Here is a 15,104-nt window from a genome sequence, read left to right as displayed (position 1 = left end):
ATGATTGGGAAAGGCTAAATTAAGTGCAGAATATGTACCACTTATATCAAAATAGTTACCAGACTTGGTAACTGATGCTTTTTGAAGGTGATAAGCGTTCCGAATTCAGGTGCAAAGATTTACAGAAGTGTTTTATTTACTTCCCAAGAAAGTGAAAGTTCATGGCAATCCTGCTCTCCAGGCTCTGAGACTTCTGGATTTTATGGATCAAATATAAGTTGGGAAGTAAGTTATCTTTGAAAGATAAATTGAGAAGTTGATGTTCACATTTAAGTTCCGATTCAAGTTTTCAAAGCTGGAAATCCAGTGAAGATTTTACTTTTTATAAATGTTCTGTCTTTCAGATCACTTAGTTGTCCATTCTGGATGATAATTTAAATATTGAAATTATCTAGAGAACATTCCACTTGTGTGATACAGGAATTCATTAAGTTGCAAGAGTGTATAATCTTAGAGGATTACAATCACAGAAGTACTGTTTCTATAATCTTATACATATTATCTCAAGCTGTTTAATAAGGCTTTCACATGGCTGTTTAAGAGAGGTCAGAAATGTTTTTTTTCTGTTTGGGTCTTTTTAGTGGCTCTTCCTTCTTTTTTTCAAGAGAGCTCTTAACCAAGGCTGTCAGCACAGTGCCAATATGCATGAAAGGATGCGTAACAGTTTGCAGGGAAGAAGGAGGGGAAGAATGTGTTTGTCCTGTGGATCTTTATAATCAGCTTTGTATTACAGATGTGATGGACAGCCATGGGTTAATGTTAGTCTAGGAAATGTCTCTGGTAATGATGGTTTCAACAAAACAAATATGCTCAGCAAGGAGAGGCAGCTAATAGGTGTGTGAAGTGCCACCACCTGTAGAAATTTCATCAATCTAAATACATTGATTTTTAAATACTCTAGCATACTGAGTTAGATGCCTAGAGTTCACCTAATCCTTTATAATTATTGTGGTGTGTGCTGGTTCCTCAGGTATTGTTCCAGACTAAGTTGTTCCTTATTCTGAGCACTTTCATGGCAGTCTTAGCAGTGGAAGGGGTTTGCCTTCATGTGCTGTGTTGCAGTAATGAGCAGCTCTTTTTATTTATTTTTTTTATGGCATAATTCTTTCTTCCAACCAAATGTATGATTTTAAATGGTGAATATAACTAATATGTGGGAGTCACCTGAACCTTGACACACCAGGAGAAACTTTCAGATAAGCAAAACCTGTAATTGCCTCTTGAGCTTTCTGTGGTCACTCGCTTAATTATAAAGTGTTGTTTTCAGTGGTTCAGTACAGTTTGGAGGGTGGAAGAAGAGATCAGGTTTCTGTAAAATGCTGTCTATAAGAGCAATATTCAGGCTGTTTTTTATTGACAGTGGTTAATTGAAACAGATGAGAGTAATGTGCATAATTAAAAGAAAAAACTGTTTGGGCATTAACATATGCCAATCTTACATGATTGGAATGGTACTAAAATATTGCCCATAAACATATAGCTCCTGGATTACCCTGAAGAAGGGCTGGCACAGCCAGTCACTCTCATGTCACATGCTGCATTTTTCATTTGCTGTTTTCCAACCATTACACTTGACTGATTTCATCCTGATCTTGACCAGTTCTTACTCAGTCTTCATTCTTACTCATGAACCATGACTTTATTTTCAGTTTATGTGGTAATAGAAGTTGGTGATTTTGAATATGATGCTTAAATAGCATAGAATTTTCAAAGTCACTTACCTGATGAAGAACTAGGAATCTGTTGACAAATGCACTGTGTTCCATGCCTCCATTGTGGCAGGTTAATGCATTATGTTTCTCAATAATAATTAACACTACTTAAGCAGAAGCTCGGTCAATAGTATTGACACAATGTCTGCAAGAACTACCTTGGTTTTGAAAAATTCTGTGGTTCATTTTCAGGGCATGTGGCTGTCTAAGTCTCCTAACCCACCCTAAAAGAAATGTCAATACTTTGGTGAATTCAATTTGAAACAAAACAACAAAATTGCAGCAGGAGACGTGGTTTGGACTGCCTTGGCAGGGAAAAGTGTATTGGGCTTTCTATTGGATTTGGCTGAGATGGAGCTTATTTTTCTTCATAACAGCCAGTACAGTGTTGTATTTTAGATTTGTGACCAAAACTGTGTTGGTAACACACCAGTGTTTTAGGTGAGGTGTGCTTACACAGTGTCAAGACCTTCATGGTCTCCTCCTTCTGCCTGCCCCCCAGCAAATGGCCTGGGAGGGGACACAAACAGGGAAGCTTACCAAAACTGACCAGGGACGTGCTCCATGCCATGTGACAGCATGCTTTGCAATAAAACTGGAGGGGAAACTGCCTTTTCCCAAAGTAGACATTGCTCAGGGACTAGCTGAGGATTAGGCCGGTGGTGAGTGTTGGGTGATGACTGATTCTTTTTCCATTATTTGTACTATAGGCTTTTTTTTCCTTTAAAATATTATATAACTCTTTATAGTAGTCACTGGTTGGGGGATTTTCTTATTCTATATGAAAGGTTTCATCATTCTGAATATTTCCTATGGAAAAAGTCTGATTTTGAATCAAACTTGTTTGAATATTTCAGCTTGTGGTCATGAAGAAATGTAGTAAGAGCAGCATTTTACTAATGGCAGAAATGGCTAGAAGGATTTAACAAAAAAAACCTCATACTTTTTGTTTATAGGATGATATCAATGTCAGTAAAAATTGACATAGGAGTCAACCATTTCCAGATTATTTTACCTGTCAACTGATAAAAATCAGAAAAGCTTGCAGGTTTTTTCAGTCACAGCTCTCACTTGTGACCACAGAGGAGCAGCATTTAAGATTAATATTTAAATTTGTCAGCACATTCTTAAACAGAAGCTTGCCATGATGCATAGCTGCTGTTCTTTGTTTTAATTACACATTCTGCTTCTTGTCAGATTGGCTGTAATATGAGATCCTGCTGAATTCCAGAACTTTTCCAGAGTAAGCCTCTCTAACAAAAAATTGTTGTAATGGGTAAATGTCACTGCACAGTAAGATTTTTGGACATTATTGATTTTATACTCCCAATGGAAATTACCCTTTCTAGAAAACAAAGCAGACTTTCTTCCTGCAGGGTTTTTTTACATTTGGATCTTCAGAGATGAAATTTTTCCCAAAGGTGCAAATTTATGTGAACTTAATAATCTTGACTATAATGGTTTGTCATTAATATAAGCACTAATCACAGAATTGTTAGGGTTGGAAGGGACCTCTGGAGATCAACTAGCCCAATCCCTCAATTTAATATTAATCATCATGATTCAATGTAATTTAATACTGATTTTAATTTGTTGGGATATATCTATAAGAAGATACTTGCTTTAAAAGAATAAATTTGCTGAAAATGTAGTTAAACTAACAGCATGATCCACATACCTCACCCCCACCCCAAGATTAACAACATTTTGACCAGAGTAATGATCAGAGACAAATTCCTATAATAGAATGATGCAAAGATAATGCCAAAGTAATTTTTCTGATTCTACTACTTGAAATTTGACTCTGTAATTAATTAAGCTGTTCAAAAGTATGAATAATTTACATATATCGTTGCTGTGGAGTACTGAATAAAAGAAAATCTCAGGAGAGCAGGAGGTATTTTAGTTAATAAGATAGCTCATCAATGAAAAAATCTTTTTTGCATTACTCTAATGGCCCCTATATCTAAAATAAAAGGACACTAGCATCAGAGATAAAACTTCTTTTTTCTTCTGACTGTAGCAGGAAAGCTGCTTGTCCTACTCAACTGCCCATAGAAGAAATTTTTCTAGTGCCTTGTAGAACCATAACAAGCGGGTTTTTTTGTAATACAGCTGTTTCTAGATCTTGAGATTTTGCAAGCTACTCTGAGAAATGTGAATACGCTGTGTTTGCTAAACAATAAAAAATACTGAATTGTTGAACCCTTAAGGTAATTTAGGTATTTTATTTTGTCATGTTTTTGTTTTTTTTTTTTTAAGACCTCATCTTCGCGACTTAATTAAATTTTATTTCCTATGGTTTGCAGAAGTCATTCTTTCTGTTCATGTGCTGCTTTTGGTTTTTGTCAGTTAACTGTCTGCTATGTTTCAGGCTATGTTGATTTGCTTTCATTTCTGTGATTTTGGTTTGCATATATTTAAATGTGGGAGTTAAAACAGTAGAAATCATCCAGATGTATTTGATATGTTGGAGATGATACTGTTTGAGCTAAAAGTAGGAGTGGTTATTTTTTTGGAGACATTTATGGAAATAATTTAGTCAAGATATATGAAAAGTATTCTTTGACTCAAGAAAACCCCAAAGCCACAAACAGTATTGTAGACTTGGAAAATATACTAGATAAGTATCACTATATATTTATTTTGCTCTAAAAGGTTTATTGAAAACATCATCTGATTCTTGTATTTTTGTAATTTTCATAATTTTCCATTGATTTTTGTTAAGATCTTCAGAAGTTTTCCTGAAATATAACATTCAAATCAGATCAGTGTGAAATGTATTTAGTCTTGTATTTTGTCTTTTATAGCAACATTGTGATTTAGGAATGGTACTCCTCTCTCTAGTGTTCCAACCAAAACTGCGACAGCATTTGTTTCCCATCCTCCTCCAGCAGAAAGCACAAAAGGCAAAGATTAGGGGTTGAAATAGAAAATTTTACTGAAAGAAACAGTATGAAAATGAACACTAACAGCAAGAATACTAATAACAAATAATAAAAGCTAACTGCATTTATTTCCTTCTCAGAAGTAGGTAGTTGCTAAATGTTTTATTAATGCATGTACAATTAAAATGTAATGCTAGTGTTTGCAAATCAGTCACTGTATAATCTGATCACTAATCTAAAGATAAATCTCTGCATTGAGCTGAAATATATTTAATATGGCTAATAGAGAATGCAATGAACCTTTTATGAATGTGTGATAAAACAAATTATGCAATCTAAATAATGGAATCTCTAGAGACCAATTAGTTTCTTTGCATACTTGATTATGACAGTATTCCTGTATCTTTCAGGTATTGGGTATGAAGCTAAAGGATGTACTTTTCATTTGCATGATAAAAGTGGTGAAGCTGACTTCATAGGGTGTAAGAGCCTCTTGATACAGCTTGAATTGTTGAATACCCTGAGTTGGAAGGGACCTACAAGGATCATCAAAGTTCAGCTCATGGCTCTGCACAGGACTCCCCAGGAGTCACACTATGTGCCTGAGAGCATTATCTAAATGCTACTTGAACTGTGTCAGGCTGGTGCTGTGACCGTTGCCCTGGGGGCCAATTCCAGTGCCCAACCACCCTCTGGGTAAAAACCTTTTTCTAATATCAAAAATAAACTGAAGAGGTCAGTGCCTGCTCCTCTTCTTCCCCTGATGAGAAGTTGTAGGCTGCTGTGAGGTCTGCCCTCAGTATCCTTCAGGCTGAACAAGCCAAGTGACCTCAACCACTCCTTGTATGACTTCTCCTCTAGATCCCTTACCACCTTTGTAGTCCCTCTTTGGATACTCTCCAATAGCGTCATATCCTCTGAGTGTTGTGGTGCCCAAAACTGCACACAGGAGTTGAGGCAAGCAGAGCAGGACAATCCGTCCCTTGCCTGGCTGGCCATGCTGTGTCTGATGGCCCCCAGGACTGGTTTGGCCCTCCTGGCTGCCAGAGCACTGCTGACTCAGATTCAACTTGACATTGACCTGGATCTTTCCATGGCACTGCTCTCCAGCATCTTCTTCCTCAGTCTATACATAAATCCAGAGTTGCTCCATCCCAAGTGCAGAATCCAGCACTTTCCTTTGTTGAACTTCATGTAGCTGGTGATTACATGGCCGTTTAATTTGTCAAGGTCTTTCTGCAGAGTCTCTCTGCCTTTAAGGGAGTCAACAGCTCCTCCCAATTTAGTATTATTTGAAAACTTGCCCAGTATACATGAGTCCTGCATCCAAGTCCTTTCTGAAGATTTTGAAAATCGGGCCCTGCACAACCCCGCTAGTGACAGGTCAGCAGTGTAATGTCACCCCATTCACTGTAACCCTTTGCACCTGAGCCATAAACCAGTTGCTCACCCGTCACATGATGTGTTTATACAGCTGTGTGCTGGACATTTTGTCCAGAAGGATCCTGTGAAAGACATTATATCATATATATAAGACAGTATGAGTAACTTTACTGAAATCCTAAAGGAATCCATCGACATGGAAAACATCTTTCAGGATATTTTGAATCAGAATAGTTACCTCCTGAAGAACAGCTTAAAAGTTTTGCAGGTTGTATATTTTTTATTCATAAGAGTGGTTGTCCAGTACATCCAGTGCAGGTGTTGCTATTCCTGCAGTGATGCTAATACAGGGATGAGGCATAGTCAGTCATACCAGCAACCACCTACACATGCTCTAGAAATACACTGATGAAATTCCATAGACTTCTGACATGTGGGTTTCTGAGTTGCTCATAGATGAGAGCAGTTATTTTGGTTTTTTTTTATTGTTTTACTGACATTCCATTGGTAAGGATATTCCAGAAGAAGTTCTTCAGAACAGTCTCGGAATATCAGCTTCTCTGCAAGTCACTGCTCATGAGAAAATACAGCAGATCTTACCTGGAGAAAACCCAATATTGTGTTAGCTAGAGGGAAAAACAGTTACTGTCACTGTGCCAAACTTTCAAGTTCATTCTTCTTTGCTGAAAATAATGTGGAGAAATAGATACAAATCTTTGGCCATAAATCTACAAACAGTTTTAGGAGTATAGAAAATAAAGAATATTTTTAGGAATATAGAAAATGAAAAGTATTTTTGTTCTGTGGTTTTCTGTTGACATGACAGAAGGTCAGCAATATGTTAAAGTCTGCTGCCCAGCACATTTTAAGACTTCGGAAGATGCTTAGTTTTATAAGTTTATCCATGTAGCCTGCTTTCCTTGAATTCAGCAGAGGCTTTGTGATATTGTAAAGAAACAGATTTAATTCAGTGTTAGGAGCTTTTAAAACTCTTGTCCTAGAGAACTAACATTATACAAGAGGCCAAAGCCATTAGATCACACCACCAGAAAAAGGAAAACTATTTTCTAGTGCGGTGTTGCTCAGTACATGTGTTTATTGGAAAAGCTACCAAAACAGAAGCCAAAATAATAATCTCCTTAAAAAAATTATGAACTAAATAGCAATTGACTGAAAATTTTCAAATTAAGAAAGTGTGCAGGATGTAAAGTTGTTTGGTTTTACAATCAAACTCCTCAGGTTCTGAACAGAGATCGCTTGAAAAGATTAATTTCTGTCTCTGCAAAGTTCCAGCTCACAGTATTGTTAGATATTAATCTCTTCAACAAGAATGCCAGCTATTATATTCCTTTTCTAAATGCAACAATAGAACAAAACCCCAAGCCTGTAGCAGTTCCACATCTACTTTTTTTTTTAACTCCTCATGTGCAAAATGTAACAATATTGGTATTTAGAAAGCCAAGGTGTTCTTTTATTGCTATTTCTCATATTGACTCATCATCTGTGAGTCACTTTGTGTAGGTTCTTAAGTCTCTCCCTCACCTCCATAGTTTAATACTTAGTTGAGTTTTAGTTTAATAAAATTGTAAGGCAGTTTTCTTTATCTCAGGAATTCCTGCATATGTAGCTTGTACCATGCTCCACAGGTTACTCAGGGCAGCCTTTAGTTTCACTATTGATTGTTTGGCCTTTCTAAGGAAAGGATTATTATTTGAAAATTGTTTCTGAAAGGATTGTTTGTTCTTCTTTTTTCTCATGATACTGTGTACTAGTTTCAGCTGTGTTAATTTTTTTCACAGTGACTGGTACAGGGCAATGTGATAGATTTGTGCTGAACATGGGGTTGATAACATGGAAATGTTTTTGTTATTGCTGAGTTGGTCTTGCAACTCTTGAGTTGCACAGAACCAAGGCCTTCTCTGCTTTTTGTACTGGCCATGCTGGTGAGGAAGTTGGTCCTGCATGGGAGGTTGGGAGGAGGAGACACAGCTTGGACAGCTGACCAAAAGGATATTCCAGACCATATGACATCATGCTCAGTACATAAAGTGAGAGGAAGAAGGAGGAAGGGGAGGAAGCTTGGGGTAATCACGTTTGTTTTCATGAGGAGCTGTTACTGTATGATGGGTGCCTGCTCTCCTGGAGATGGCTGAACCCCTGCCTGCCGATGGGAAGGAGTGAATTAACTCCTTGTTTTACTTTACTTTAGTGCATAGCTTTTGCTTTCTCTGTTAAACTGTCTGTATCTCACCCCATCAGTTTTCTAATTTTTGCCTTTCTAGTTCTCTCCCTGGTCCTGCTGGTGGGAGAGTGAACAAGAGGCTGTGTGGTGCTTGGTTGCTGGCTGGGGCTAAACTACAACAAACTAGTAGCAAAATTGCCCTTTAAATTAATGTTTGGGTTTGCTTTTTAACCCAAGAATATTTTTGAAGTAGGTACACTTCTCAGATAAAAACAGTGTGTTTGCGTCTGTTTTCACTTGTCTTTGTAAGTTAATAAGAACAGACTTTAACAGTAGATTTGCTGTAGTGCTTGAATTTGTTTCATACCTTTACCAGAATAATTCATTTAAGAGCATTATATATTTGGTTTTAATGCTGTGGGAAAAAAATGAGGACAGCCAGGAGATAAAGGCCAACCAACATCGATTTATGGAAGGAAGGTGCTGCTCGACTTCCCTGGTACCCTTCTATGACAAAGTGACTTGTTCAGTAGATGAGGGGAAAGCTGTGAATGCTGTTTCTCTAGACTCAGTAGAGTGCTTGACACTATCTACCACAGCATCCTCCTGGATAAGCTGGCTGCTTGTGGCTTGGATGGGTGGACTCTTTGATGAATAAAAATGTGGGTGGTTGTCCGGGCTCAGAGAGTTGTGGTGAATAGAACTAAATCCGCTTGGCGACCTGTCGCTAGCAGTGTTTTCCAGGGCTCAGTTTTAGTGCCAGTCCTGTTTAACATCTTTACTGATGATATGTATGTGGGGATTGAGGGCACATCTAATCTTAGCAGGTTTAGAGATGATACTAAGATGGGTGGGAGTATTGTCCTCTCGAGGGAAGGAAGGCTCTGCAGAGGGATGGGACAGACTCAGGGCTCAGACTGAGGACAGCAGCTGAGGCTCACTAAGGCTGAGTGCCGGTGCTGCCCTTGGGTCGCAGCGATCCCAGGAGTGCCGCGGGCTGGGGCAGGAGCGGCTGCCCGGCAGAAAAGGGGCCTGGGGGTGCAGGGCAGCCCCAGCTCAGGGGAGCCGGCGCTGGCCCAGGTGGCCGAGCAGGCCGGTGCCATCTGGGCCGTGTCAGCATCGTGTGGCCAGCAGGACCGGGACAGTGACCGTCCCTCTGTGCTCAGCACTGGGGCGGCCACACCTCGAGCGCCACAATTCAGTTTTGGGTCCCTCACTTTAAAAATGGCATTGAAGCCCTGGAGTGTGTCCAGTGAAGGGCAGCAAGGCTGGTGAGAGATGTAGAGAACTTGTCTTTTGAGGAACAGCTGAGGGAGCTGGGCTTGTTTAGCCTTGAGGAGGCTCAGAGGAGAGTTCATCACTCTCTACAGCCACCTCAAGAGAGATTATTGTGAAGTGAGCCCAGTCCAGATAGCACACCAGCTCTAGAACATTAAAAATTCAATTAATTGTATTTAGTACAAAGCATGTACATACTTGAGTGCTTTAATGGCTTCTTTTGGTGTTGCAGGAAACAGCATACTCCATATTTATTATGTATTTATTATGTATTTATTTAATACAAAGTATGTATATACTTGAGTGCTCTAATGGCTTCTTTTGCTGTTGCAGGAAACAGCATACTCCATTCAGCAGCAGACAGTGTGACAAGTGCAGTACAGAAGGCAAGTCAGGCCTTGAATGAGCGTGGTGAAAGGCTAGGTCGTGCAGAAGAAAAGACAGAGGAGCTGAAAAACAGTGCTCAGCAGTTCGCAGAAACTGCACATAAGGTAAGATTTCAGCAGGATAAGACTCAGTAAGTTGAAGTCAGACATTTGGCTGTCCGAGTTTGTTGAATGAAAGCATGTATCTATACTTAGTTGTATAAAGGCTTGACTTTAGCTCAGGGTGTGTATCAAATCCTCTTTGTGACACCTTTGCCTCTAAAAAATCCTTTCCATTTGTTGGTAACTGCACAGGATCTCAAACTTATAAATTCTGTATAATAAAAACTTCTCAGAGTCGCCTGCCAAGGACACAATTAAAAAAAAACTATTCTGTTTGAGGAAAGAAAGAAAAGTGTTGATTTAAGTTCTTTCATGCTGAAATGCAATTCTAGTATATCACTACAAATATTAATTTCTTTAAAAAGCATATTTGTAACCATATCCTTGAGTATCAAAGGTTTATGTCAATTTAGTTTGAGTCATTTATTGGTCATAATTTCACCGGTAGCAAATAAGTGAATTTTAACTGCCCCTACCAGTTGTGTTTTCTAGGTGATTTCCCAGAGGATTCACTCATATCTCAGCTTTGTTAGCATGCTATTATCTACAGATAGCAATTTTTTATTATATGGAACCTAACCCTAAGTTCTCAGCTTGGTTTGCAAAGTCCATTTGTCTACACATTTTATACAGGTTTAAACTCATTTCATCTCTTTCTTCTCCCTCTCATTCCCAGTTAAGTGCATTTTTGAATTATTTGAAATGGAAATAATTGGTAATCACGGAGGTGGGAAGGCAATCAGTCCTTTATTTTTCATCATTATGTAGTGTAAGAGCTCTTAAATAGGTGTTTTAAATTACTAATCTGGGATTTCTGATTGTAGTTAATAATCAAAATCATTGGATCAAAATTACTGTTAATCTAAGCATGTCTTTGTTTCTGGTGCCTTGCTCTAGCCTTCCTCACAGATAGCAAAATAATGGAACATTGGGAAACATAGCTGGGAAAGCAGATAAATCCTGCCTCCTCAGCATGGCAGAGAGAGGCTTTGCCTGTGTGTCCCAGGAAGGGGAATGACTGTATATCCCTGTGCAAAGAAGTTAGTGGATTTCAGGCATCTTTTGAGGAATTGGTCTTACAAACTCTTATCCAGACTAGCCACATTAAGTTGATACAGCTGCTGTTCTCAGTGGTATCTCCTTAATTAATTTTTTTCTTTCTTTTTCAGCTTGCCATGAAGCACAAATGCTGAGATACTGCCCAAAGCTGAAATCTTCTCAAGAGAAGCTGAAAAGGCTACAATCAGCAACTTTCACAGGAGAGTCAGTCTTCTGTGTGCTTTTTCCTTCCCGTTCAGTGGAGATGCATTCTTTCAGTTTCTGTGCAGGAAAAAGTGTTGCGTTTCTACTTTTCTGACTTCCTTTTGTTCCTCTTTTTTAATATTGCTACACAGTCCTGCGGTACTTTCTACCTGTATTTCAGTTGTTACAGGAGTTTGAAAGCAGACATTGAAAAGGACCAAATGACAAGCTGATCAGGATTAAAATAGTAATATTCTTCCATGGTTGTACAAAAAAAAAAGATTGAACTGATTGTGGACATGTATGTGGAAATAAAATCCAAAGAAGGGGTATAATTTTCTTTATTTAATGTAGCATCAGCAGAATGTGAATGAATGTTACAATTAAACATCTGGGGTTGTGCTATAGCGGAGGACAAACTGTCCTGGGAAACAGAAAAAAATTGTTTCTTCTAATGTAGGAAAGCGTTGCATGTGCACCAGCATTCAGAAGTGCATATCTAAATTTCATTCATATCAGTATTTTACGTGTTCCTATGTTCACTTTCAGACTGATTATTTGAATAGTATACTGAAACCTAGCAAATGTATGCCTGAGGTTTCAAAATAGAGGAAAAAAGTCATTTTTACATCTATACGCACATAGCTGTGCCTCAAACACAATCTGTAATTTAGCAGTTTTGTTGTAAAATAGCATTTCTTTATAACTGTGTGGCTAAAGGCCCATGAAAATGAGAATGCAAAGGCCTGGGAAGATGAGAGTGCACTAATTTCAAGACATCTGTTTTTCATAAATTCTACAGTTTTTGGAACACTTTAGAAATGTGTCTGATTTTAATGACTTCTGTGTTAGCAAGTTGTCTGATTTTTAATATAGAGGCTTTCAAAAAAGCATGTCTTGGTACACTAGAATCAACTTCTAGTTTGAGTCTCAGCTTTCAATATGTTATCACTGGAAGGATGACTACTTCATCTGTATTCATTATATGCAATATATGCACTGTATTTCTCTTACAAAAATAAATAGGTTACCTTTTTCTTTCACAGCTGTTTCCTTAACATTTATAAGATGGTCTAATATGCTTCAAGACTGAAAAGGAAAAAAACAAGAGGTTGCTTTTTTTTCTTTTTTTAAACCAGTAAGCTAGAAAAGAAATTCTTGCGGAAGGTACAGCCTTCATCTTCTGAAAATGCCTGCTCTTCATTTTTGCCCTCATCTTACCAGAGAAAAGCTGGCATTATGTGAATGTACTGTATTCATTGTAGAATATGATTTTTGCATTATTAATGACACAACAGTCTAAAATTCTCAGAGCAGTGCTTGTAAGAGAGATAAAAGCTATTGTAGTAATTGAGAATACTTACTGCAAGCTGAAATAACTTAAAATTTCATGGAAATTCCCATTTTGTAAAAAGATGCTTGCCTTTTGGAAAGTATTCTCATTTGAAATAAGGACACTGTCTAGTTAGCTGATTGCATTCCAACTTAACATCTGTTTTGGTTTTGGGATTTTTTTTTTCCTGTAATTTAAACAGTTTTGTATTAAGCTTTTTATTTAATTTCACACAGGGAGTTGAGAGAATGGGTCATTTGTTTAGTACCATAGGATCATTTAGCACCAACTCCAACAGTTACCAAATCTAGCACCTACTGAAAGGGAATTTGGCCACTTCTGTTATAAATCAGAAGAGGTTCATTAACAACACAAGTTCTGAACACTCTGAGTTATGTGTAAGTAATGCTTGTCCTGGAAATGTTGGAATGCTATTGTAATGACTGGGTAGTTCTGCAGTTAACCAGGAAAACAGTATCTGTTTTTTAAACAGAAGTTAAACTTCTGCTAGATACAAAATGTTAGACTATTTTTTTTTTTAACATGGATTATAAATCAGTCAGGAAGTACATTTTTGACCACATAGCTGTCTTCTTGTCATATTTTCCATTCTTTTAAAATTATATTCTGCTGCTAACCTCAAGTCTTTCAGGAGAAGGTGCTGTCATCAAGCCAGTCCTCTAAGCTTTCAAATAATTAAGAAATGTCTAAAACCCAAGTAAGATAAGCCTGAAAATAAATAGTTGTCTAAATTTAGATAAAAAGGCATATATTTTCCAATGTTTACATAAATATCAGCTGGACAGGACAAGATCATAATTGCACTGCCAAGTTCCAGACCTCTTCTGAGCTGAACTGTACTTAAACATTGGTTTAGTCCCACCTGAGTTTTTCAGCATTTTGGGTTATTTCCTATCTTCCAGTTAAATGTATTGTTTTTGTCATAACTCAGGACTTTAATGCAACCATCAAAAGCCATTTACTGTGGGAACTTTGAGTAACCTAAGTCTTCTGAATGAAGGAAAAGTGGTTTTGTCTGTTTACTTTGTTTCTGTTCATTAAACTACAAGGTTTCATAGTTTTTAGGAAAAAAGAATCAAGGTGTATAAATGTTTATCCAAAGGTAAATCTTAGAGCATTGCAGTTTCCTTCTGGAACTTAGCTTGTAGTGTATAGAGCCTAGTATTATTAGATAGTCATGTACATAATATATACTATGATTCAGGTTAATGTTTCATATGAAAGAATGTATTTGTAAATTGTAACAATATTAATAGTTTCTTTATCTTTTTAAAGTTCTGAACAGAATAAAAAAATGTATTGTTAGAATTGACTGCTGTACTGCAAACTCTGTCATAAAAGGTTACTTTTGTGTTTAGCAAAAGTTGTGTATTGCGTGAAATATTAACAAAAATGTGCGCTCTTAAAACTGATCTTAAAGGTAGGTAGATTTTGCCATGATTTGTCAGAATTGTAATATTTGCTGATATCTATTGTAACCAATTCCTTGGAAGTTCTCAAAGATGTAGAAATTATTTTGTGCCATTCTGGGGAGAGAAAAAAAAAGTGGGATCTGCTCTCTTGACTTACTACTGGAAACCCTGATTTTTGTCATTAAATACTTTACTGTGATGAAAACTGTCTTTGGATTATGTGAGTTCTCTACTCAAACTATCAATTGTTTTTTGAGTTAGGTTTTTGTATTTCACTCTAGCAAAATTATATTGAATCTTAGCAAAACTGAATAAAAATTTTCTGCTATAGTGATAAAATTTTTCTCTAGTGTACTGTAATTAAAAGAAGTAGTGGAAACCAGGTTAAAGCATTTCCTGTCTAAGCAAATTCCAAAGAATAATTACCACAGCTTGAAGTTAGAACCCTACCTAAAGGCTGTGTAGGTTAAAAAGAATCCTGATAATTTACTTTGCATTCTTTTGAAGTGCTTATTTTCAAGTTGTTAATATCTTCTTTTGGTTATCTAATTTTATTGATAATTTTTTAATCAAAGCACAAGCAATTTTAATTACTCTATAAGAATAAAACTATAAAGGTAGAATTCTTCTACACACAGAGAAACAATCCCTTGGATTCAAATGAGGTCTACTTGCACAAGAACCATATCCAATACGAAGTGACTTTGCTGCCATGTCTCTTTTCAGGCTTAATTGTGATCTCTGCGGTCGTAATCTCAAAAATTTCTTGTTGGCAAGTACTGTCAAATGTTCAATTACTCTAGTTGCTAGGTAAGTTTAACTTGAATTTGTTATCCATAGATGTTGAGTACCATACATCCCCAGTGCCCAGCCTGTATGAACCTCTTAGTGAAAGAAATAGATCTCTGATGGATCAAAAGCTAATTTTATCTGGACAGCATTTTCCTGTAGATTGAACACAACTATTTGTCAGTTCTTTTTTATTGTTATTATATGTTTATCCTATAGGGTAGACAGACAAAATGTTCGGTTCATTTTTGAACATTCTTTTAGATCAATTTCACCATGTCATTTTTTAAATTGATGTTACGATTTTCATAACTCGTCAGCCTTATTTGTTGCCGTGTATAAATTAAGGAAAAGTTGATAGGGCTTTTTTTGTCAT

The 15,104-nt window shown here is 37.1% G+C and overlaps 1 protein-coding gene across 7 annotated transcripts in view; it reads left to right on the top strand.

Annotated features, from left to right (window-relative positions):
- Positions 1–14,144, top strand: part of STXBP6 (syntaxin binding protein 6) — a 90,395-nt gene extending 76,251 nt beyond the window's left edge. For all 7 annotated transcript variants that reach the window (XM_030274567.4, XM_072930172.1, XM_030274569.4 and 4 more), the window contains 2 exons: positions 9,777–9,934; positions 11,101–14,144. In XM_030274567.4, the coding sequence (XP_030130427.4) occupies positions 9,777–9,934; positions 11,101–11,124 (182 nt within the window). In that variant the 3' untranslated portion in view covers positions 11,125–14,144. The remainder of the gene's footprint in view (positions 1–9,776; positions 9,935–11,100) is intronic.
- The last annotated feature ends 960 nt before the right edge of the window (positions 14,145–15,104 follow it).

Source organism: Taeniopygia guttata, chromosome 5, assembly GCF_048771995.1.
Source record: "Taeniopygia guttata chromosome 5, bTaeGut7.mat, whole genome shotgun sequence".
Taxonomy (NCBI): domain Eukaryota; kingdom Metazoa; phylum Chordata; class Aves; order Passeriformes; family Estrildidae; genus Taeniopygia; species Taeniopygia guttata.
Note: the sequence above shows the minus strand (reverse complement) of the source record. Positions and strands in the feature narration are given on the sequence as shown.